The sequence below is a fragment of the Arctopsyche grandis genome, chromosome 2 (genome assembly GCF_051622035.1).
Source record: "Arctopsyche grandis isolate Sample6627 chromosome 2, ASM5162203v2, whole genome shotgun sequence".
NCBI lineage: Eukaryota > Metazoa > Arthropoda > Insecta > Trichoptera > Hydropsychidae > Arctopsyche > Arctopsyche grandis.
In genome coordinates this window covers 21,462,368-21,489,377 of record NC_135356.1, presented here as the reverse complement: position 1 = coordinate 21,489,377, position 27,010 = coordinate 21,462,368, and the positions used below count along the sequence as shown (strand labels likewise).

The 27,010-nt window shown below is 31.0% G+C and overlaps 2 protein-coding genes across 2 annotated transcripts; one reads left to right on the top strand and one right to left on the bottom strand.

The window, feature by feature from the left end:
* The first annotated feature begins 287 nt into the window (after positions 1–287).
* Positions 288–4,795, top strand: asrij (OCIA domain-containing protein asrij). The gene is made up of 6 exons (XM_077445998.1): positions 288–453; positions 2,022–2,145; positions 2,567–2,744; positions 2,989–3,140; positions 3,365–3,476; positions 4,403–4,795. The coding sequence occupies exons 1-6, from the start codon at positions 400–402 to the stop codon at positions 4,479–4,481; spliced, it is 699 nt and encodes a 232-aa protein (XP_077302124.1). The 5' UTR covers positions 288–399; the 3' UTR covers positions 4,482–4,795.
* Positions 4,642–26,525, bottom strand: LOC143922661 (peptide transporter family 1). The gene is made up of 13 exons (XM_077445996.1): positions 26,398–26,525; positions 11,878–11,956; positions 11,669–11,810; positions 11,494–11,580; positions 9,438–9,712; positions 8,996–9,078; positions 8,739–8,909; positions 8,049–8,174; positions 7,855–7,977; positions 6,603–6,937; positions 6,323–6,542; positions 5,433–5,669; positions 4,642–5,361 (listed from the first exon to the last, which is right to left on the bottom strand). Exons 1-13 carry the CDS (start codon positions 26,428–26,430, stop codon positions 5,164–5,166), a joined length of 2,109 nt encoding a protein of 702 aa, XP_077302122.1. The 5' UTR covers positions 26,431–26,525; the 3' UTR covers positions 4,642–5,163.
* Positions 26,526–27,010: the final 485 nt, after the last annotated feature.

The window sequence follows — 27,010 nt, the reverse complement described above, 5'->3', positions numbered from 1 at the left end:
TTCCACATCATGCACAGTGTTGTCTAACCAAGTTTGTGTTAGCCCCAGGATATCACCACATTGTGCAGCCGAGTTAGAACCTAATTTTGCAAATTTAGACTTTGGTCCCCGTACATTTTGATAAAATATACATGTATTTACATTATTAAATAAAAATGGAATTCGACACACATAATTCGATGAAACATATAATTTATATATGTATATTATATGTAGTCATTTAAATACCCTTGGATTCAAATTGAAGTAAAATTTTTACTGATATCATACATGCCTGATTTATATTCTGTTAAGTTCAATGTAATTCAACATTTACGTAAGTATTGTGGCTGTCAACAAGACTAACCTTAAAAGTGGCCGGGTAAAGAAGCCGATAGAACTTTAATCACCGTTTTCAGAATGTCACGAAGTATTAATGAGGGCAACATTCGTTCTAATTCGATGCAAGATGCTGTGAGTATTTTCATCATATCTGCTACAAGCTCATTACTATCATATACATAAATACAATAAAAACTCCGAGTGCTTTACTCCATTTAGTCCAAATATACTTTGTAATTGTCAATTGTAAGAGTAAGGAAAATTTATTTTTTGTCAAATTATATGTGATCTAATAAAGGATGATATATGTACATGTTTACTATAAATTCGTCTAATCGTGGTAAACGGTGGCCTTTCTAAACACGCTCTTAGTTGACTCGAATTGCTCAGATAATACGAAGGTAATATTTTTAAGTATGAATCCAATGCAAATTGACATTTTGGAATGCAGCCCTGTCGGGAGTATGACTTGATGGCATGGAAACATATGACGTTGTTAAATAGCTCAAAGATTTTGAATGCCTTCAATGCGACATATATTCACCATGTTAATCATCAATCCCCTCTATTTACGATCTGTTCAAAAACGGCAGAATAGTGCGAACAATGCGTGACAAAACGATTTTTACTTGAAAATTGACCCTTGTACCAGTATCGAGTAATGTGTGACCAAGTATAGCGTGTTCGATTGTATTTTAGTGAATTCAATTCCTATATCTAAATTCAACAGATCTATAATAATAAATGTAATAATTTTTATTGAAAAATTAACGATTTCGACATAAGTAAAAATAATAGTATTGTATATAATATTTCTCATTGTATTATATTAAATTTATAGAAAAGATTAAATTTTAAAAGAATCAACATTTTTATATTCATTTGACATCATTCAAATTGCGACCCAAAAACGAATGTGCACTTTGTACTGATTTTTTTTTTACTAATTATAAACTTAATAGTTTTATTATTTTTATTGTATTTTTAATGAAATCAACTAATTTTACTTTAAGTTTTTAAAATGAATGCTTTATCAGGTGCCATTTTTATCGGGAATCTTAAATTGATGAAGTCAATGCCACTAATAATTTATATACATATTACATATATCATTCTTTTGGGTCTACCTCACTTGCCGGAATGTGAAATTACCGAAAACGCAAATATCGGAAGGCAAAGATCGAAAATCGAAAGATCAAAAAAAAATGGTGCATGGTAAACGGTACATACTCACTTAATTTGCCCGAGCAGGATACAACAGGAACAAGAGGAACAGGCTTTTCATCCCGTATTAATGTGCGCGCGCAGAATACGGAAGGAAAAGCTTGTTCCTCTTGTTCCTGTTGTATCCTGCTCGCGCAAATTAAGTGAGTATGTACGCAAGTATGTATCGACTTTAGATCTTTCGATTTTCGATTTTTGCCTTCCGATATTTGCGTTTTCGGTAATTTCACATTCCGGCCCGTCACAGAGACCGCATTCTTTTATATAATAAAAATGAATTGATTGAAATAATCATTGTTTTGATTTCAAACAAGTTTATTTTCTGCTTGAAATAAATATTTTTGGCTCACCAAGTCTTGATTGGCGCAATACAATTATAGGAGTTTTTCTTGATATGTAAAAATTTCAGCTTTGAGTAGTTTCACAATATTTATTTTATTTCTTAAATTGTAAAACATATAAATGTTCTGTTATAGAATTTGAAATTTTCGCCGGAGGATTTGCGCGTACTACAGGAATGTGGCAAAGAGAGTTTTTACAAGCGATCATTGCCTTTCTCGGGCATATTGGGTATCGGCACCTATTCCGCCATCAAATCAGGTTTCTCATTTGAAATCTACATATACCTTTGTCTGTTAATATTGTTTGCTTGCGTCTATATTGCGTTGTCGTTATGCCATTGCTGCGAATTCTATACTATGTCTATTTACCATATAGATGTATTCTCGCCCAATGGAGCTAATATGCATGAATAATATACATAAGTTGGTTCTTATAATGTACGAAAAGTATTCACAAAGCTATGAATCAATTACTGTGTGGTTTGGCTCCATTTGGAGAAACTACATATGTACATATATATATATATATATATATATATATATATATATATATATATATATATATATATATATATATATATATATATATATATATATATATATATATATATATATATACATATGTAAGGCGTTTCATCATTGTTTACAATTTTGTTTTTTTGAATAATGTAATCTTTCAGGTTTCTTAAAACCCAGCGTTCGCTTGGGAGCGACGCCTAAAGTGGCCGGCGCGATCATATTGGGATACATATTGGGAAAACTTTCTTACCGGAAAATATGTGCAGAACGGTTAATGGAGCTACCGAACAGCGAAATTGGGAATATGTTAAGGAAAAGGGCGAATCTTGCTCCCAACAGGTGATATTTTTCGACAGAACAATTTCGTTTTAGATATCTTTAACTATACTACAGGTTTTTCATTACAAATTGACCCTTTTTCATTTTAAATTGACCCCTTTTCAATGTTAATTTGAAATTAAATCAATTTTAAAATGAAAAAGGATCAATTTTAAATGAAAAAGGATCAATTTGGAATGAAAAACCTACATATATATATACATATGTACATGTGTATTGCATATTCGTAATTCGTTGTATGTAGTTTTTCAGGTTCGGATTATGATAAACCGATCATGTTTAGCCCACAAGAAAACGAAAATAAAGACACCCAAAGTAGTAATTCATCGCTCCATTTGGATATGGATAGACCATCAGTGTCTTTGGAAGATTCCTTTCAATCGCCTTCAGATGGAGGTAATCAATGTTGTCTTATATATATTAAATACATATTTACATATAGCAGATGTAATGAATCTGGAATATTGGCTATAGCTTTTCAACTATTGATTAATTTATATAAACACATCATTTTAATTTTTTTTCAAAATTGAATTAAAAATAAATAATTAAAAGAACACCTCACTAATTGTAAAGTGATGTAATGGACTTCTTTAAATATTGATAATTGATTGTTTTAGGTTTTAAACCAATGAGCGATATCCTGACTCCAAATACGCCATCTTTAACTTACGATGATATGCGCAGACAGAACAGAGATGAGCATTCTCTGCGTAGATCTCAACCTTACAAGTGAGTAAAAACAAACTTTCGTTTAAATAAATGAGAATCCGACTCCTATATTAAAACTCCAAATACGTATCTAAATTTCAGTATATTAATTTTTTTTCTGTGTGTTTTCCTTTTGTACACACTATATGTAGTTACATAGTTTCACCCAGGGAATTGTTATAATAATTATTATAACATTTCTCTGGTTTCACCAAACAATACAACGAATAATTTAATTTTGAACATTTTTTCTACATTGATATATTAAATAAACACGAGAAAAAGACGAAAGTGTTAATACCGTGTCTCAGAACTGTAACGTTTGGCAATGATGATTCACTCTCGCGATAGACTTATAAAACCTGACATATTCCTTTCTTATATTATACCAGTAACCAGCAGCATAGATCAATGGCTAGCGTGTAATGCTTTAAATTGTCACTGGTTCAATCCCTGGCTGTGCTGCTGGCCATACCTTGGATATGTGACTCCAAGGTCGATCGTTTCCTATCAGAGTTTGCCAATTTAACTGATTTCATTGAATCGGTGCCGACAAATTGGCAATCCTGTCCTATTTCTCGCAAAATTCGAGTTTAGAGCATCTCTAATTATATGCTGGTTTATAAAATTCTGCAAATTTGTTCATGTCTCTATGATTGTTAATCAGTGTTTGTAATTAACCTTGAATATTACTTACAATGCGTATATACATATATGTACAATGTTTAATCATAGATGTTGTGTAATATATGTAAAATGTATATACCTGTATAATATAAATATAATAATACCATATACAGACATAAATAAATAATTAAAAATTGAAAGTTCGATTTTTAAATTTTTCGTTCGAATCTGCTTAAAATATCAGGACTTTGACTCCACCGTACTGATTCAAATGTCTTTTGATGCATATTTTCAATTTTTGACCATGTTTGTTTTTGTAGAGTGGACGAAGCAGCGAGACTAGCTAAACTTCAAACGGATCAAGAAAGGAAAAATCAATACGGCGATGTTATAAATTAAAACTCTTCTAAACGACTCTTTAATTATATTTGTAAAGTTCATAACTTTTCTTTGCATTTATAAGATACATTTTACCTTGTATGAAAAATAATAGAGCACTTTGTGCGTTTACATATAATAAGTTGTTATGTGAATATATAATAATATCTAGTATTAATAAAACAAGCAATTTCAATTTCTTATGAACTACAATTTTTACATTCAGTCACATTCCAATACAGCGTTTTTCAAACGGGCGAAAAAATGTACTAAGTTATAACATATTTTATTTTATTTTATTATATCATTATTACTGTTTACTTTATGACAATTCTTTACAAGTTTTTTTTTTTTTGAGAAACCTGATTTGTAAAAAAAGTTGATGCACCACAAAATTGAATTTTGACATGAATGAAAACTAAGCCCTGGTAAGAATGTTTGGAAAACGCCGTCAAAATACACCCGTATTATAAATAATATATATACAAATATAGGTAATATATTTCTGGAACGATTTATACATCACATTATCGATTTACTAGGATAAAAAAAATGCTGAACTTCTCTGAATCCAAAGACAAAAAAAGTTTTTAAAAATGCTATAAATGATTCAGAATTTACATAGATAGATTTGTCTTTGTTAATCTGCAGTAAATCGAGATTAGTGTATCGAATAATTATTATATAATACTATTCCAAATACTTAATTGGGTTTTTCGTCGCTGATAACTGCTTGATTATCAATGCCTTTTTTCTCGTTAGGTGTTTCTGACAAATTCAGCGTGTCGTTGTCGCTCACGCTGTCGTTTTCTACGGAGACGTATTTGTATTTCAACGTCATCAACAAAAATATCACCATATCAGCTACCATGAGACCGGCGAACAGGAAGAATTCGTCCGACTGAAATATTATTTGAATTAATGAACTGCGGCTTTGCATTGATTCAACATCGTTGTTTTATGATTGATTACCTGTCGGCTGAAACCTTTAGTTTCGGCCACGATCACTACTATCAAATTGCCGAAAGCCACTGTGAGCAGCCAAGCGGCTGTCAAGACAGACTTCATGCTCGACGGTGCTTGCGTGAAAGAGAATTCGAGACCAGTAATGGAGAACATCACCTCGCCCATTGTGATGATGATGTACTGCGGCAATAACCACAGCATGTGCACTGAATTTGGTGGTGTTATTAAAATGGCTTTGTGTTTCTGTAAAGTAAATACGTTTTAAATATATACATATTGCCATTTTCGAGAGTAATGTTCGTATGTATATGATGGTTCCCGGAAAGATACACTAAATTGCACTGAATAGTAGCGCAGTTTTGAGAAGTCTTCATTTTCAAAGGCGCTCAAAAAGAACTCACGCAATAAAATTCCACAAAAAGTTAGATAGTTAGTTCTAGTTAAGCATCCTTGAAAGTTCGGATATCTCGAGTGAATTTTGCCGGTCACCGTATATGATACGTGTTGAGGTGCTATAATATAATTTTCGCAATTATTACAACTGAAAACACATTTCAACTATAATGATAGTCGGTATCAGGTTAGATGGAATATATTCCAACTATTCAAAATATATTACAACTGAAATATACACTTCAACTGTAAGACATGAATTATTAAATACATAAAATGAATATTACTCTTGTTTTTACTTCTATAAACTATGGTTACAATATGTTGTTCACTAGAAAAGACATACATACATACATATATGGTTAATATCATGGTAAGTTTTTAGGCCACAATAGAATGCCTTGAAAATCTACTTAAAAGATGATAAGATACACCCAAATCTATCATCATATGTTGAAATTATAACATACAATTGTTTCATAGTTGTCTAACTATATACTTACATATTCTCCATTCTTGTCCTTGTTTAGGATGATTGTGTATACCCCTCCCAATTCCAAGTTCTGTTCTCCAATGACTAGTTTTTGGCCGATGTATACGTTGTACATGGATGGCTTTATATCGTAGCGTTCAATACTATTATTGTTTATAACTAACTCCTCAATTTCAGTAGAAGGATCAACGAATCGCAATGTCTCTCCAGTGTCAAAGTTCTTCAGTACCCTAAATATTACAAAAGGTTAATACCATGAAATGTTGTACATATGTACATTATTTTTGTACCTTATAATAGGAAAACCATTGGAACTTTTATCGCTGTTATCTTCGAATTCAATACTGCCATTGTATACAAAATATGAAATCGCTTCTTGTTCCTTTAGTCTGAAATTGTTATTTTCTATCGGTGTAAAATCTGAACAGTTAGTGCCGGTGATGCTATAACTTACGGTCTTTTGGCCGTTCACTTGAATATTTTTGTTTTCATATGCACTCAACGCTTCGATTTCAAATTTCTGGTTTTCATTGTCTAAATTTGCCGTAACGGTCATTTTGCAGTCATATCCATTGTACATTCTCAGATGAGTTATTCCAGACGTTGGTAATACGGGATATGTTTTCTGTGAATTAAAAAATATATTTCAAACATATGAGAAATTCTTATTTTCATTTTGTTTTCTAATAGTTAGAACTACTCTCATGCAATGTTCGAAATCCCCACTGGAGAAAGTCTGAAATGGCAGTCAGTAATAAAATATTTAGGAGTAACGTTCGATAAAAGAATGAGATGGGCACCTCACATTGAGGCAGCGAAATGCAAGGCGATGCGGGGTATATCCTCAATATATCCAATATTTAATCGCCATAGTTCTTTATCAACTCAAAATAAAATAAAATTATATCGCGCGCTCATATTACCATTATTAACCTATGCTTCACCTGTATGGAATAACGCCTCGAATACTAATCTTTCCAAGCTCCAAGTAATACAAAATAAATCCCTAAAAATAATTTATAATACACCCATATATACTAACTTAAAAAAACTGCATGCCATATATAATGTTCCGTTTGTTACAGCCATTACTAACAAACTAACCAGTAGATTCTATAACAGAATCACTAATAACCATACTAACACACTTGTGAAGAGTCTCGGTGATTACAACAAAATGTCTATACCCTTCAGGTATAAACACAGATTACCTAAACACAATCTGCTTTAGGTCATCGACTTTAGAGAGTCTTTAATTAATATTATGTATTATGAACATTTATAAGGATTGTGAATAGGTTTTTGAGCTCTTTTTCCTATTATGCTGTATAGATTAACATTAGAATAATATAATACTATGATTACTAACCAAATTAAATTAAATTGTAAAATAGAAAATGATCAGTAGATCAGTAGATTATGTTCACAATACATCTTATATCTATTAAAATAGATATAAGATGTATTGTGAACATAATTTCGTAATAATAAAAAGCATTTAAAAATCAAAAATCAATGCAATGTTCGAATCATACACGTAACCTCTAATTCCAATTCGACGATGCCTGATATAATGAAGGCAATGGCTGCAAGCATCCCTCCGAGGATCATTTTGTCCAGAGGTTTGCGGATCACACGACACCATCTCAGCGCTGGATAAATGGCCTGCGAAGAATCATAGGATTTAGCATGCGGTCCTGGATTTGCATTTTATATAACACGATACGAATATTTACCACTTCGAATAGAGGAATGAACAGCAATATTAGCAGTGGATTTACAACTTGCATTTGATCAGGTTTCAATATGAAACTGCCGATGGCACCATTCATACGCGTCGCTTGGAAAGTCCACCTGGAACCCTAAATATTTTAATTATTTACATATTATTTATGAAAGCTTTTCATTAGTCATTTATATCTCCGGAATTAAAATTATACCGCTGTATTCTGAATACGTTTCTTATATATGTACTGAAAACATTTATTACCATTTAAACTTATTGTTCAAATGTTGTAAATGCATTGTTAAAGGTTTGCCGAACCTTTTTTACTATCTCTACTTATCAGGGTAGATGTGATTACAAATCATAATAATTTTCTTATAAGAAAAGCTCAAACCTATAGTTTCTTCTTAGAAGATTACGTTTTTTCATTTCTTAAATTTAAAAAATTAAAATGTATGGAATAAGGATGTACATATGTATCCTTAATAGGCAGTCGTAAGATAATAAATAGTAAGGCTCAAATTATCAAAGTTGCAAGGATAGTTGATGTGTTCAACTGGATACATCAACTATCAAAAATAAAGGAATTTGGATACATCTCGTGTTGAGATTATAAAAAAAGAACCCAAAATGGAACTGGTGACTTGTATTTGCACTACTTAATTCAATAATACATCTCCGGTTTGTTGATTATATGTACCTGTTGATCGAAAAGTGCCCAAAATACAGGCAATGGAATGAACAGCAACAGCACTTTGAGAACTGCTTTGATGTCGTTGATCAATATATAGTCGAATTCATCATCAGCATAGTCCAACCAATGTTCTACCTTCATTTCCTTCTTCACCTTTCGCCGTCTTGATAGCGCATGCTAAAAGTTAATTTCGAATGTAATTCATTGCTATTATTAATGTTTAATTTAATAAATAGAAACGGAAAAGAAAATGGAAGACTCACTCCGATGCATTTGAACACTTGCACTAGCACATTTCCGGTCGGCTTTTTGATTACGTACATATATTTACCACATATAAATATAACTGAAAAAAAATCATATTACTTGTATGTAAATAGTTGAGTGGAAAAAATTAATATCCTTCCAGAGATTCCAAAAAAGTTCTGAGAAAATGATGTATTATGTATGTCTGACAATACAAAATGTTTATTTAATATCAGGCAGATCTTAATTGAGTGATATTATCTACAAAAATTGACTATTATTTATATTTACATAGTTTGTTACTTTGTTTATGAACGTTATATGAATAGATGAAGTTGTGTTTTTATTTAGCTAGTTAATATCTACTTTTCATTTAAAGTGCTTATTTTCAAGATAATAGTCGTCTAATTTTTTCCAACCCACTATATAAATGTAAAACTAAGTATACAGCATTTATACCTATAGAAGTTATCATCAATATTCCAGGCACTCCGAAAGCTAGTGGATAGCAGTCTTCGTCTCCAAAACAGTGTACATCCTGCCTCAGAATGGGAGTTACAAAGGTCGATATGAAACTGCCGGCGTTGATGGCGAAGTAAAAGAGTGAAAAGAAGGTGGCCAATTGTTTCCCCTGTTCAGGCATTTTGAACTGATCTCCACCGAATGCAGACACGCATGGTTTTATACCGCCAGTGCCGACAGCAACCAGCAACAGTCCAATTATTGTGAATGCCCTAAACGTGAATACAAAATCACAATTTTCGAAAGAATCAAATGCAATGCTATTGTATATTTAACAGCGCATAAGTGCAACTATGAAATGAAATCAGTAACGAGAGCAATCGCTGAAATTTGAATTAGACTACATCTAAAAAGAGATAAATTGTATATCTTTATAAGCAGAGGTCGAAATAAAGCGATATGAGATGCTCATTTCTGTTTTCCAGAAGGATTTTCATCTTTAAACACATTCTATTCACTTGTACCAGTAGTCATAATGAATTATCTGTGACATTGTTTACATCATTGTGACATTATTGACCGTAATGATGATGATTTCATTTCAGGTTTTCAATAAACATGTATTTTTAATACTTGAATGTCAAATAATACATATATATAATTTTATTTACACACATCTAGTTAATAATATAAACAGTAAGATTTATGTAAGTACAAATTTCATTGCATGATAATTTTACTATATGAACACGTGGGTGAGAAGTATGACAAGGGTAGTGGACATGGTGGATAGAGATTTAAAGAGATTGAAATGCCAACGTGGCTAGAAGAATGAACAAAATAAGTGCTTGCATGGTACCCGAGAGAATGCAAAAGGGTAAAAAGAAGATCGCAGAGAAGATGGGTAGACGAAATTAAGAATATGTGTGGGGTGAGATGGATGAGAGTTGCGCAAAACGGACGAGTAGAAGCGTGTTGGAGAGGCCTTCATCCAGCAGTGGTTTGTGAATAGCTGTAGATGATGATGATGTACTTATATAGGTAGGGCTTGCAATTTACTGGTAAGTATTTTAGTCTATTTCTGCCAATATTTAAATATTAATGATCAGTATTTATATTAAACGGACAGTATCCATCGTTCAGTATAAATAATAAAAGGTTATTTAGTATTAAATTAGATTTTTATGATCCAATATCAAAAGAGCTGTACACCCGAAACCTTAATTTTGTTGCCGTTCCTTTCTTCGATATATATATTGAGTGAATGCGACAATATATATCGATATATATATATATATATATATATATATATATATATATATATATATATATATATATATATATATATATAAATATATATGTATATATATATTGAGTGAATGCGCTTCGACCAGATAAAACGTATTTTAAATTGACAAAATCAAGGTTTCGTATTCTCCAATTTTCTCCTCCGAAACTGGACCAATTTAAAAAAAAAATTCATCATCGGTATGAGAAAGATATTTTCTGTGCAACTATGTGCGTATTTTTTTTTAAATCGACCGTTAAATAAGCACGCTGGAGTCTTTTCGTGGGTTTAAAAAAGAGGCGATTTTATAGATGTTTGGCGGCTCCTAGCTCTTATAAAAAATAACTAATCAAAAAAATAAAACGATAAATGCATCCCAATGGTGAATATCCATAGCATATTAAAAAATAATTTCTCTAGTGCCATAATTGAGGAAGGGAGAAGTGTAATACGTTTGTATGGACAAGGCGCTGGTGTCGAGCCCTCTTAAGAATCATTCATTAATAAACCTTATGATTTTATAAATTATTTATATATAGCTCATCTTTTTAAATATAAGTAGCTCTTTATAGCTTGATAGTGCATAGTAATTCTCTGAAAACGGTTAGGATTTTTAATCTAAAGTGCACGCATTATATGTATGTATGTATGATCGCTGGCAATAGAATAGAATACAACAACGCACAATGGCATACGCAAATTCGCATATATGAACAGTAAATAAGCATTTTTGAATGTGAAATATTCGCATATTCTAATCGTTACCTTGGCGGTATACCCAGTGAAGGTATTGAAGTCACCGATATTAAAATGTTCCCCAGCGAATATACAATTGACAGGTAGACGATGGTACTGAAAAATAAAACAAATATAGTAAATACATATTGTACTTGCGACTTAAAGGAATATTTTGATTAGAACTTGGGTGAAATGTTATTACTTGAAGCGACCCAGCCAGCTGTCGGCGATCATGGCGCCAAAGATAGGGAAGAAGTATACCAACATTGTGAATACATGGTAGACTACTACAGCGTCGTCGTCTGAGTATGCCAATTTTGCAGCCAGGTAGATGGACAGGATCGCTGAAAATCATTCAAAAATGGTAAACAATTTCGTACAAATACTTGTGTATGTGCAGACATAGCTTACTTTTCATGCCATAGAAAGAAAACCTCTCGCAAAACTCATTGCTGATAATGAATCCAATCGAACGAGGATAGGAGTATTTCTGAAAGTATAAATTGAATGTGTTAAGAGGGCTGGACATCAGCGCCTTGTCCATACAAACGTATTACACTTCTCCCTTCCTCAATTATGGCACTAGAGAAATATTTTTTTAAATGTGCTATGGATATCCACCATTGGGATGCATCTATCGTTTTATTTTTTTGATTAGTTATTTTTTATAGGAGCTAGGAGCCGCCAAACATCAATAAAATCGCCTCTTTTTTACACCCACTAAAAGAGTCCAGCGTGCTTATTTAACGGTCGATTTAAAAAAAAATACGCGCATAGTTGCACAGAAAATATCTTTTTCATACTGATGATGAAATTTTTTTAAAAATTGGTCAAGTTTCGGAAGAGAAAATAGGAGAATACGAAACCTCGATTTTGTCGATTTAAAATACGTTTTATCTGGTCGAAGCGCAACTGTCGCATTCACTCAATATATACATATATCGAAGAATGGAACGGCAGCAAAATTAAGGTTTCAGGTGTACAGCCCTCTTAATGCGTCGTCTTTTGCGAATTCCAGTTGAAATAAATGCACTTGAATAATAATAATAATGACCTGAAGTAGGAAAGAGATATAAACAAAGTTTAAAAGCTGGTTTTGGTTTTCTTTTTCATTTAGCAATGCAATATATTATCGAGATACGGGTGTCCTAAGTAAATTTCAACGGTCAGAGCGAATTCCGAAGGGTTTTGTTTTTATTGTTAGCTCGATGGTTCGGTGAACCCAAGCCGAGATGTCCCAATAAGTGATTCGTGAATCATGTTTTGCTCTTGTGTCCTTTTTCGGATTCGTATTCGTAAATCTCGATCGGTCGATGGGGTTGAAATTATCATCGAAACTTATATTTAAATTTTGATTATAAATAAACCTTAATTTGTTGTTAAAGATTTTAATGCAATTTCATAACAATAAAAATATTTAAATATGGAATTAAGCGCGTAACTACGCACGAGCATGCGGTGCATGCGGGCCTTTTAGATTTAGGAACCCAAAAGGTGTTCAAATAAAAACATTGAAAGCCTTCTTAAAATTATTCAAATGATTTATTAATTTCTATTGAAAACACTATTTCAAATTTTATGCTCTAAATTTGATACGCAACACATTGCGTGTCGAATTTTCACCCATCTGTTCTTCTTCTCACGACATTCAATATTTTTCCGTAATGGTACAGTAATAATAATTGTCTGCAATTATCTATATAAACGATGTTAACATAATATGTCTTCGAAATATGTAATTGCATACTTTGCGCCTTTGAAGGCGAGGAAAAAGAACATTTAAATTATGTAAGTTAATTAAAATTTTAATTTTAATTACAAAAATACTAAAGGGGGCCTTTTTCTAACATTTGTATGCAGGCTTAATTTTCCTAGTTACGCCACTGTATGAAATGAACTATATTTTGACACGTTTAGCTTAAATTCAAAGATTACCATGACAGTAAAAATTTTCGTCAGCTATTAAGAGGGCTGTACACCCGAAACCTTAATTTTGTTGCCGTTGCTTTCTTCAATATATATATTGAGTGAATGCGAAAATATATACATATATCAATATATATATATATATATATATATATATATATATATATATATATATATATATATATATATATATATATATATATATATATATATATATATATATATATATATATATATATATATATATATATATATATATATATATATATATATATATATATATATATATATATATATATATATATATATATATATATATATATATATATATATATATATATATATATATATATATATATATATATATATATATTGAGTGAATGTGACAGTTGCGCCTTGACCAGATAATACCTATTTTGAATCGACAAAATCGAGGTATCGTATTCTCCATTTTTCTCCGCCGAAACTGAACCAATTTAAAAAAAATTTCATCATCGGTATGAGAAAGATATTTTCTATGTTTGTGTGCTCGTATTTTTCTAAGAATCAACCCTTAAATAAGCACGCTGGACTCTTTTCGTGGGTGTAAAAAAGAGGCGATTTTATAGATGTTTAACGGCTCCTAACTCCTATAAAAAATAACTAATAAAAAAAATAAAACCACAGAAACATGCCAATGGTGGATATCCATAGCATATCAAAAAATAATTTCTCTAGTGCCATAATTGAGGAAGGGAGAAGTGTAATACGTTTGTATGGACAAGGTGCTGGTGTCCAGCCCTCTTAATTACAATGGGTGAATAATTTTTAAATGAAATGGTCAAAAATTAAAGTATGTAATTAAATACAAAATTCGGTCATAAAATTAATTAGTTTGGTCAGTAAATACTTTATTGAATTCATTAAAATTTCCGTTTTTCCAATTTATTAAAATTCATTCGAAAAAAATTAAGTAACATAAAATGGCAAATTCTAACAGGACACAATCGATCTGGATATAGTAACCAACCAGATGTTGCCAGCAGCGTATAAAATTCGAATAATTACTCGATTCCTGTCGGAATTTGAAACCTTGACCTCTTATTGGCAATATATATGGCTTAAGTGATCTACACTGCGGTTAATATAACGTAGACATTAAATAAACAATACGCTTAAATTGTACGTCGAAAGCAGCAGATTTAGAATCTGGAAACAGAATAGGTTGCGAAAGACATGGAATTTGATGAGGAATTCGAACAAAACAATTCAAATTTAGTTATGTAACAATTCAAATTTATTAAGTTTGTAAAAGTATTCATCATATTTTTAATTTATAACTATAGTCATTCGTATAATCCGTTGTGATGAATGTAATCAGAGATAAGAGCTTTACAGCCATATCCTGTTATTTATCTTGAAATGAATCAAAAGTCATTAAAATCTTTTATTTTCACATAAATTGTTATTCCAATTTAACTCGATGTACATATGTACATATTACCATATTAATAATTTATGAGGCTATACGTTATCGGCATGATTTTATTGTAGTGTCTGAATATTTTCCATTGTAGATTTTTAATTGCATTAATTGTTGAATTTTAATCCGGAGATTGAAACAATCGGATAATAAATACATTGTAAAATTTTGGAATAATATGGCAATTAGTTTGAGTACACTCTTAAATCATCATCTCCCTATTTATGCGTTATCTTTATTATATGTACATATGTATGTATCTGCATGTGACAATTTTCTATTATCATTTTATCTGAATGTACAATTAGTGTAATAAAAATACTTTTACGTCGTAAATTTATTTTACATCGTAATCGCTCGATTGTGATGACACTTTATAAAATTAATACGTATTTAGCTTCTACATAGGTATGTATATACAATGTTTATGTTTTATATTACAGAACCAGAGAAAGTAATCAGTAAATTAACACATTTAAGATTATTAACAGTTAGAAAGTAAGCCAATGATTATTTCGCCCATAAAATTGAAATGTACATTAATTCCTTTCAACATCAGGATAGTGAAAATATTAAGTTAATTTTCTGATATTGAGTATATAATTTTAGCTATAAAAATAATAATAAAGAGTAAAAGTGTTGTTTTTTAGCTATATATGCATATGTAGTGGTCGATGTGAATAAAAAGAATAGTGGAATGATTTTATCAATATAAAATCTAATAAAAGTTGTATTATAATATAGCCTTTTATAATGTAACCTTTTATTAAGTCCTTTATTAAAGCCATGAATAAATTTTCGATTTTTCAAAGGCGATATTATCAGAAAATCTTTAGTCGTTTAGAATTTCTTTACTCGATCCACTATTTTACATCAACTGTGCTTAGTTTATGAACCATTATTTACTTGTGATTTTTTTTATATATTTGCCGACTTCATGAAATATGCAGGGATTGCTTTGTTTAATTCATGAAATAAACAAAATAGATAGTGACGTCTCCTGTGATTTTTTTTGGAACTAAACTACATTTAAATGAATGACATTTCACATACATGTGTTAATTAACTATGGTGATGCTCATTTCAACTTTCAACTTACAATGAGCAATTTCACGAATATACATATACATATGTACATACATGTGTACATAATATAATTCTAAACTCATTTTAAATTGTACTTTCAGTTAAGTTTAATGGTATCGAGCATGCGCCAAATATGGATGCACTAAATTCGATTCGAGAGTCCTGTTGTCGCTTTCGAAAATAATAAAAAGAAAGTACAAACATTTCAATACAACCGCAAAAAAACTTGATTGTCCACAACTTCCCCATCAATATACGTTCGAAACAATAATTGAGTTTTTACTTTTTTAAGATGTTAAACAAAAAATGATATAAAATAGGACTATCCTCACGGAGAAATTATATTCAACATTATATTCGTGCTCGTTGTATTTTTTTGGTTGTAAAAAAAAGTTTGTCGTCCAATGCTTTGGATATTATTTAACTTTGATTTTAATTTTTTTTGGATAATTTTGTACATTTAAAAATAAAATAATTCTGTACTCACATCATTATTTTATTATTTTTTATTATATACCAGGAAGGCCTGACAGGTAAACCCCCATGCGCCTTCCTGGCCAATTACAAACAATGTAGCATTTTTATTACATAAGTCGCTGAATTACGAGACACTGAAAACTCGAAATTATCGGGACATCTATGAATTTTAACTTGTACATAATTTTTTTTGTACTTTAATCATACTCTAATAGTGGTGACATGTTTGTTATTTAGCCGATTTAACTAGGAACCGTTGCAACAATTAAATCAGAAAAATTGGCAAACTCTGATAGGAAACGATCGACCTAGAGTCACAAATATCCAAGTCTGACCAGCAGCATTACAGATATACTCAGAATAAATTCTTTTCAATCGAGGTCAACTCACCTCTCGGTGCTAGGGAAAAGACCAACCACCGAGCCATGCTGCTGGCTATCATGGCTTCAATAAACCAAAAGATTTCTGAGAAAAACAAAGACAGCCTCGTTTCTTTAGAGTAAAGTACTACTTCCAGTTATATTAAGAGGGCTGGACACCAGCGCCTTGTCCATACAAACGTATTAGACTTTTCCCTTCCTCAATTATGGTACTACCATTATATACTATATATACTACCAGATATCTACCATTGGGTTGCATTTATCGTTTTATTTTTTTGATTAGTTATTTTTTATAGGAGCTAGGAGCCGCCAAACATCAATAAAATCGCCTCTTTTTTACACCCACGAAAAGAATCCAGCGTGCTTATTTAAAGGTCGATTTAAAAAAAAAATTTTCTCATACCGATAAAGATTTTTTTTTTAAAATTGGTCCAGTTTCGGAGGAGAAAATAGGAGAATACGAAACCTCGATTTTGTCAATTTAAAATACGTTTTATCTGGTTGAAGCGCATCTGTCGCATTCACTCAATATATATATTGATATATATTGTCGCATTCACTTAATATATATGTATATCGAAGAAAGGAACGGCAACAAAATTAAGGTTTTGGGTGTACAGCCCTCTTAATGATTAGTCGTTACTGAATTTAGATACATATTATATAATTTAGTGGCTTTACGGAATTATGGATGCCTAAAAAAACGAATAATGAAGTTTTCGTGACTTATTATATTTGATCTACATATATGTATGTATGTATGTATATAACTACGTAAAATAAAATCTGCACCGGTGAAATACAAACTCAATTAAATGAAATCAGTACACTCGTCACTTCTGTGACACGATGACCGCTTTTCAACGAGTGCAGAATTGATGTACAGTTTTGTCAATAAACAAAAAAAAAAATCAACATTACCAACAACGCAGCATGGCGACTTTGCATTTTCAGATTTAAATTATTATGATAATTCAGTAGCGGTTATACTCGGCGTCGCCCAAGTTAAAATTATTCGGCACTATTTAATAGTCTGCATCTCATTGGTACGTTGTCATAAATGCTTTTGGCCAGTTATAATAAATGGTCAGTAACTATAATAAACGGTCAGTACGTTCGGGTCAGTAGGCACATGAACAGTGATTATAATAATATTAGATAGTACATATATCAGTTGGTGATGTACATATGTATAATATAAAAATATTGAACCTGTTTTGTACAATGAACATACCCTTCGTCAGAATATTTTTTCTTTACGCGATTACATTTATGATTATTTTTCGTTCAACATAAAATGTATTAATGCTTGGCAACAATTTTTTGAATTTGCATTTATATTGTACTAGTGGTTTTACCCGCTCGGTATGTGTAATATAAACCGCTTAAACATGGCCAATCTAATAGTAAACATTTTATTAAACTTATTTGAATAGTTTTCTTTTATTTAAATTTATTTGAATATATTCATTTGTTTTTTATTGAACCAAACAAACAAACAAACATACATATGTACATACATACAAAGTCTCTTTCGAAATTATATATTAGATAATAAATTTAATAAAATTTGAAAAAAGAAGTGGATCAGATAAATTATAATTTAAGGATATAAGTTTTTCATCATCAAACTATAAAAATCGATTGAAATTTCTATCGTTGACCTAACCGCGCAAAATGGCAAAGTTTCAAAACGACGAACATTTCTCTGTGAACTTTAGCTCAATCGTTTGCGAAGTGAGGCATAAAAGAGCCTTGTAAAAAGGATCATAATGTTGGGAAGTCAAAAAGTTACGCACGTGGGCTAATTCCGTTACGTAATGGTGCTTACGGACTAAACCAACGACGATTTTGGGCCAACTTTTTAACCAGCAGTAGCGTACAAAATATCGAAATAAAAATTAAATTTTAAAATTGAAATTAAATATCAAAATCAAGCTAAAGAGCGAGATTGAGCTAAAATTAGATCATCGTTGATGTTTTGAATTACAACAATGTTTTGAATTACGACGATACCGCATTTAAAACCAGAGAAATATTATAATTTCTCTGCGTACGAGCGAAAAAAAATATTGTTAAAGTCGTAACGAGATGTTACTGTATTTCCACTTGGATGATCGATAAAAAAAACAATTCATAAAAAAACGCGGTGTTGGATGTCGGTGATTTGTCAAAGGGTTTTTTTTTCTTTCGTCGAAATAAAATTAATAATCACACATTATCCGATAAATTTTACCTCTGAAATGATTTAATTACTTGATTTATTTCGACGAGAGAAACAATTGAAGAATAAAAAAATCCGTTTAATGTGACCGACAACACCCCGGGTTAGCAAAAATCGTTGGATCACCCATACTAATACATGATATATTCTCAGTAACTGCGCATTACGGGGAAATAAAAATAATAATTCTTTGATTTTTTTTCGATCTTAGTGCGTATCTTCGTAAGTCAAAACATCTTCGACAAACAAAAGTCGAGGATTACCTGTATGTGATTGTTGGTGATCTAATTTTAGGTCAATCTCGAAAATTTATTTAAATTGTGCATGTTCTGTTTTAACTTTCAATATTTAATTTTAATTTTAATATAATGATTATAATTTTATTTTGATACTTAAATTTAATTTTAATATAATAATAATAGTTTTAAATTTGATATTTAATTTCAATTTTTAAATTTAATTTTTATTTCGATATTTTGTACGCTACTGGTTTTTAAAGTTGGCCTGTGGGCCGTTCGTTGGCTTGGTGCGTACGCACCATAAAACTACTCGAACTTTACGACCTTGATATGACAAAATTCAAACACTGAAGATGGCCAAAAATAAACTAAAAATAAAATTTCAGCAAATCGAACAAAAAAATTAAATCGACAAACTCACCTTGAGAGTGTATCGACTTGACCGATTTGATGCTTTTTAATTGTTTTTCTATCGTTTCCATTTATTTTATTTTATTGCTACACCGATCTGAGTAAAGGCTCTCAAACTGCAGTCAGTACGTCATTTTTTTTTTCATTTGAGTAGTATATGTATGTATGGATCTCCAGTCCCATAATGTGGGTCATACATATTATATGTATGTAGATATCGCACGGTGACTCGACTATCAAATTGAAGAGTGTGTAAATTTAATCTATGAATATGAGTCAACTTTTCATCTCTACAACCTGTTTGCGACACCTGTCCTTGAAAGAGGTAACTGTGTTTTTTTTTCAAATGTTTTCCGGTTGCAATTATCGATTATGACACTCGCACGTGAATGCAAGTTGCATAATAATAATAATAATCATTTACGTCGTCTCGACACACAATTGTCTTTCGAGTACTACGTACTTTTAATGATTTTGACCTAAACTGTCAATATTAAAGTCTATCTTGTTTAATATTTGTCAACGCAACATAATTTAAAACGGTGCGGTGCCAGCACTCGACAATCACCAGACAGACTGAACGACAGATAAACTGGATGGCAGCTTTAAACGCAATTCTCGTCTTCTCGAATGATTGATTGCACATCAGATGACGAGTAACCTTTCGATGTGCACAGATGCAATTATTAAAATGGTAATTATTAAAATTGAGTTGGATCTTTCTGGCGAGTTAAATAAGTGCAATCTATCATTCGAGAAGACGAGAATTGCGTTTAAAGCTGCCATCCAGTTTATCTGTCGTTCAGTCTGTCTGGTGATTGTCGAGCGCTTGCACCAAACCCAATTTAAATATCTTCATGCGGTAAACGGATTATTCCGCAAAAAGCGATCTCGCGCAAGTCACTAAAATCTCAATCACGGAACATCTGTGTAGTGCACTCCAAAGCGACAAGTGCACTACACAGATTAAGAACAAAAATACAAGAATTACAAATAATTACATGATATTAAAAATTCTTACAATAAACACAACTTGTTATATACGACTTGTGTAGAAAATATCAATTAAATAAATTGAATTCAAATTTGTATATTTATATGTAATATCATGTGATTATGGCGTGGGTCTTTATAATTTACTAGTGTTGTGCCCATTGATGTATAATACACTAGATCCGCCCTCACGTGTTATACTGGTCTCCCTTTTGGTGCATGCAAAATACATGGCGCATGCACAGTTTCTTTTAGTAGGTAGGTAGGTACCGTAGGGAAAAAACCCAACTTCCCCGCTAGTTAAACCCCCCGCACCCCTCAGTGAAGACAAGATCTCCGACCAAAATCACACGTCAGGGCCCATCTATGTGTATTATACATCAATGGTTGTGCCCGATGAAATATCATCGCATGGGTGTTGGCATATTAAGTTTTTACATAAAAAAAAATTAAAAGAAATGTGTCGGTCCTGTATGTCGGTCGAATATGTACCCGATATAATTAAACAATTAAGTTTTAATTCATTTTTTCGTCGCTATTCCTTTTTACGTATATTGTAAATGTATAAGAAAATGGTAAATGAATGAAAAAAACTGTGACACAAAAATAATTTGAAACCTACCTCCCACGCCACATCTGTGTTTGATACGCATTCGGTCGAATATTTTTCTAATACATTTTAAATATATTTTATTTAATATTTATATTTAATTGTTTAATATGAAAAGACTACTTACCTACCTACATATAAACAATATAAAACACCCATAGAAAAATTAATTAATTATTTAAAAAATATTTCAATAGATGGCGGTAAATTCTCAGCCAAACGGAAATATTGGCATCGATTAGTATATATGTATAAGTTTTTTCTTTTGTTATTATATCTTCGTATACGTTTTAGCAGTGATATACATATGTATGTATGTATGTATGTGGAATCGAAATGACTATTATAGTACGGCGAGCGTTATCTCAAACAGACAGACACACAGAATAGCGATATTATATGATAAAAAAAAATACCCAGCTAAAGTGTCATCAAGCGAATTTGGTTTGGGAATTTTTTACAATTCAAGCTTTTTGGTTGATTTTCCAACAGAACATAATGTTTTCTCTTTAGTCAAATATCATTTGTTATGTTTAAAAGCCACATATTTTCACGCAAAGGGTCGCGTTTGACTTGAAAGCCGCAGATAAACGGAGTTTTTGGCTATATGTATTGAATTATTACAGGTTCATAATATGTATGCTATATATGCATACATATGTACATGCATTATAATAACTAAAATTTGTACTTAATGGCATTCAAACGAGTTTATTACTTAAATTAAAGCAATCGTTAAAGCAGTATGCAGTTTATGATATACGCTCTTTTGTACAGTAGGTAATAGTATACATACATATATATGCATGTATGTATGTGTGTACATATGTATGTAAATATAAAATGCAAACTTTGGCACAGTTGAGCGAAATTTGAACTGAACGAATATTCAAATTCTGTCCACGCGCGTATTTAAAAAGAAATGTTGCCACACACATGGCATTATGCATTTTCAACAGGCGTAGAAATTGCGCAAAAAAATCCTCGGTGGGCGAAAATATTGCACCTCGATTCAGAATTATTGCAAAATATTTTGCAAAGTTACAAATCTTCAACCGTGGTCAAGAATACGAAAAAAGTATAAATGCGCATTTTTTTTAATACATTTCATTTTAAACAAGAGTACATATATACATACATATGTATGTATGCTTTACTAATACAAGATCTATGTGTGGATTTAAGGCACTTATTCGCTATTCGAAATAAGTACATAGTTTAGGTTGGTATGTACATATGTATGTATGTAAGTTAAAAGTTTAAAGATCAAAGATTTGGGTGACCGGAAAAATGCACTCTCGAGACATCCAAACTTTCAAAGATGCTCAAGGAGAACTAACGCAATAGAATTCCACAAAAAAGCGTCAAGAGATATTTGTATTTTATCCGAGGCTGCTAACCTTTTTTTGTGAAATTCTATTGCGTAAGTTCTTTTTGAGCGCATTTAAAAAATTAGGACTTCTCGAAATTGCGCCACCATTCAGTGCAATTTGGTGGATCTTTCCGCCAACCAAAGATTTGATAACAAACCATTTGACTGACGATTATACTGCAGGATAATATTAAGCAGAATTGACAAGAGAATATTATTCTTATTATATACATATATAAAGACGCTATTCTGTGTGTGTGTGTGGGGGATAACGCTCGCCGAACATAATAAATCAATAAAAAGCCTAAATCTTGTATAATTTCATTCATTGGCATCATTTCATAAGGATATTACATACATGTATACAAAAAAAAACATTTTTGTTAATATTATAACCTAATAATACTAAAGCAGAAGAAAAATTTAGAAAATCTGATTCAGTCAGCGAGCATTGGTCGAACGGAGTATATATGTACTATTATATTATTCTTTTATATATTCCTTTCTGTAATACTTGAATCGTTTATACTCCTCTAAAGGACTCAATGGTTATATTATATATTCAAGGAATTCCAAAATTTTAGGTTGTGGAAAACAAAGGCCAATTTATATTATTGTACAGTGAATCACAGAAGTACATACTTGTATATATAATATACGAATTGTGTAATGTTTTAAATCAAGTAAGCAAAGCACGATGTGTCTTAATTAGGTTTGCATATGCGTATTCTTATATTATAAAATGTAAGGTCATGCTTTTTGTCTAAGTAATCCACTATTAAATAGCGAGGTTGTAATAATTATCTTACTACACGAATTATGTGATCGGTCAGAGGTGGGGTTAAAAAAAATATATTTTATAATATTTCTTTTATTCGACTACTCTTTACAGATTCTAACTATGAATCAACTGTTCGTACAAATGGGAGTGCTTTTATATAAAATTCTTATTCAAGTGATTAATAAAATTAATGATTGATATTTCATCAGATTTTGAGTGTGGAAACTTTAATCAATGATTAGCAGTGATTTAGACGTAACAATAACACTGAGCAAAAAAATAAATTACCTGAGCGGAACTCTACTACGTTTGACCCACAAAGTGCAAATATGATAATGATTTTTGCTGGCTTTATTTCGTTTAAGAGATATGAGCGTTTGAAACACTTTTTACTTCACAAACAAAAATGAGTATTGGTCAGATATTTGTTCTATTGATTGTGATTGTGATTTTTAAAATTCGCTAGATAATTTATTAATTATACGTATTTTAAATAAATAAAAATCACAATTTATAAAAAAAACATCCGACTATCGATTTCAATACTTACTTTTGGCACATAAATTCCAGATTTTGAATTAAAGACTGCAAAACCTTTAATAAGATGAGATGGATTAAAAAAAATTGCATAAACGGCGATGTATATGTATGTATTTAGCTTTTGATTCAGCCTATAAATCCATAAATTAAAAAAAATGTATTATTAAGTAATATTAACCCACAGTGTAATTGTCATTGTGTCTATTTATACGTGTGTATAAAACGTTTGAAGTCCGGCAGAGTAATTACGATTGCGTCAGGTAAAGGGAAATCCCAGAGTCATTAATGATTGAAAAAAATAGCGCCTTAAAAATGTTTATTTTTTGCTTAATCAACTGACTCGTCGCATGAAAGCTGAGTGAATAAATAAATAGGTTCTCATCATAATAGACCAGAAAGAGTTTGCCAAATTTAACGAGCGTAGTAGTTTTAAGTCGTACATACATATGTATGTATATGTACATAATTAAAAAATATTAATCCCGATCATCGGTGTATTTTCAATTCACTTCAATCCATCCTAAAAGTTAACAAATAGGCAATGGAAAAATATGCACATATACAACATCTTTCAGTAAAGAGTTCAAATTCAGTTGAAACTGGAAAATGCTAGTTTTTTCTTGCTATTATAAATTTTTATTTGTAATATCTACTATTTAAAGATGAATATTTACTTATCCACTATAAAAATTTCAATTTAAAACCATCAACTTTGATGTAATATATTTTTTTAACTTGGACGGTTTTATTTCCAAATTTCACTTGCTCAAAGACCGAAGGGTAATTCGGCTAATTTAAATGATTTTTTTTTGTTTTTAATATTTTTATTAGTTCTGTTATTTATTTTTATACACATATTTGCCAGAATCTAATTTATCATTGAGACATTTCTGTACAAGATTATCATCATCATTTCTTTCTTTGATTTATTTCCATGGGAACTACGTAATACATATAAATCTATTTCTATTATATTTATATTTTATAAATTTCACTTTGTTTCTGTTCTGTCACACTGTTTTATTTAGTCATGCTTTAGCTTTTACATACCTCTTCTTACCTCGCCTTATTATTCTTTTCTTTTTCATCTGTTTATCTCTATGTACCATTTTATGTAATTTGTAAAAGTCTCTAATTGGGCTGAGATGTTATTTTGTTACATCTCTACATCTGTTGTCTGTTCATTTTTCAATAAATAAATAAATATTACGTGTACTAAATATACTACTGCTTTTTATAAAAAAATTTCGTGGTGCAAAAAAGCAAGTTATGCTATTTAAAGAAAAATAAACACTACATTACATTACAAATGGCAAACTGAAAAAAAATTGGAAATCATGACGAACCGGCTACTTTCGAATTCGAATATGCTCTTCAAGAGTACATATTGTAAAAAAATGTAAGAAGAAGGATTTCTTTCTCAAAATCTGATAAAAGGTTACACCACGACGAAAATATAGTCAACTAGTGGGTTTACCCGGCTTCGCTCGGTATTTTTAATATATATGCAAACCGCTTAAACATGGCTAATCTAATAGTAAAAATTTCATTAAATTTATTTAAATAGTTTTATTTTATTTTTTTATTAAATTTAACATCATGGATTCTACAAAGCAAAACTTACACACATACATACTAAGTCTCTTTCGAAATTATATATTAGACTAGTAGCTTTACCCAGCTTTGCTCGGTATTTGTAATATTATAATATAATATAATATAATATAATTGTAATATATTTTGTCATGCCTTTATTCTTTACTTTTTAATTTGTTTTCCTTATATTTATCTTTTTCATTTTTGTAAAAATCTATTATTGGACTCGGATGTTACATATATTATTTATTTACTATTTGTTTTTTTATACATATCTATGTACATCTTGTCTGTTGATTTTTCAATAAATAAAATAAAAAATATAAACTGCTTAAACACGGTTAATCTAATAGTGAATATTCATTTGTTTTTTTATAAAATTTATTTGATTAGAAAAAAAAAATATATTCAACGATCGTCATAGTAACTTTGATTTATTTTCGATTCTTATTATTATTATATTAGGTCTCTTTCGAAATTATATATTAGGACTAGTGGTTTTACCCGGCTTCGCTCGGTATTTGTAATATAAACCGTTTAAACATGACTAATTAAATACTAAACATTTTTCAGCAACTTCACGTATTCTTTTTTTACAACGTAAAAGAGCAACAGCGGCAACAATCTACAATGTCAATAATAGTTATCAAACTTTATGATTTTGCTTTAGTATAGTACAAAATAAATTCACCAAGTACACAAGCAATGTTAAAAAACGAAGGCTAAGTTCATTCAACAAATCCACGTCCATATTGTGGGCATGTAGACCACGTTGAAACCGACAGATAGTGGGGTATCTATTTAGGGCAGCAAGTAATAAATAACCTGTACCTTTGGCGAGGGACTGTCTTCGATTGCGCTCATTTTGCCCGATGTGCAACCGACTTGTCGTGGTCAGGTGGATTGGCAATATTAGTTTCCACACATGCTGTTCGAACCGCGGACAAACAACAACTGACACTGACAACAATCAACAAGTCAAGAGTCGAGGAGAGAGTCGTGCAATGTCAGAACCTGTCCACACGCGACGGAATTGTAGGCCAGATCGGTCGAGTAAGTCGCACGCCGCGTTCGGATAACTCTCATGATCGAACTGTGCTCTACGATAATAACTTTTCGATGCTCTTTGGTATCTGGAATGTGAGAGAGAGAGAGATTCCGAGCGATCGGATGATGAGACAGAGTGTTCATGACAGTTACAGTTCTGTGACAGTCCGATTGGAATTATGCACGCATTGTGGGGTGAATTCTCGAGTGACTCGTTGGGGTAGTTTTTGTGCAATATGTTTCAGCTGGATTCAGGAGAAAGATTGTGATTTGTTTAATCAGTTTTGAAACATCGTTTGTGTTACATGTGGCTTTTCCGTTACAGTTTTGTGACAGACCCGATTGTAGATATGTATGTATATTAGCTAGCAGCATGGCTCGGTGGTTGGTCTTTTCC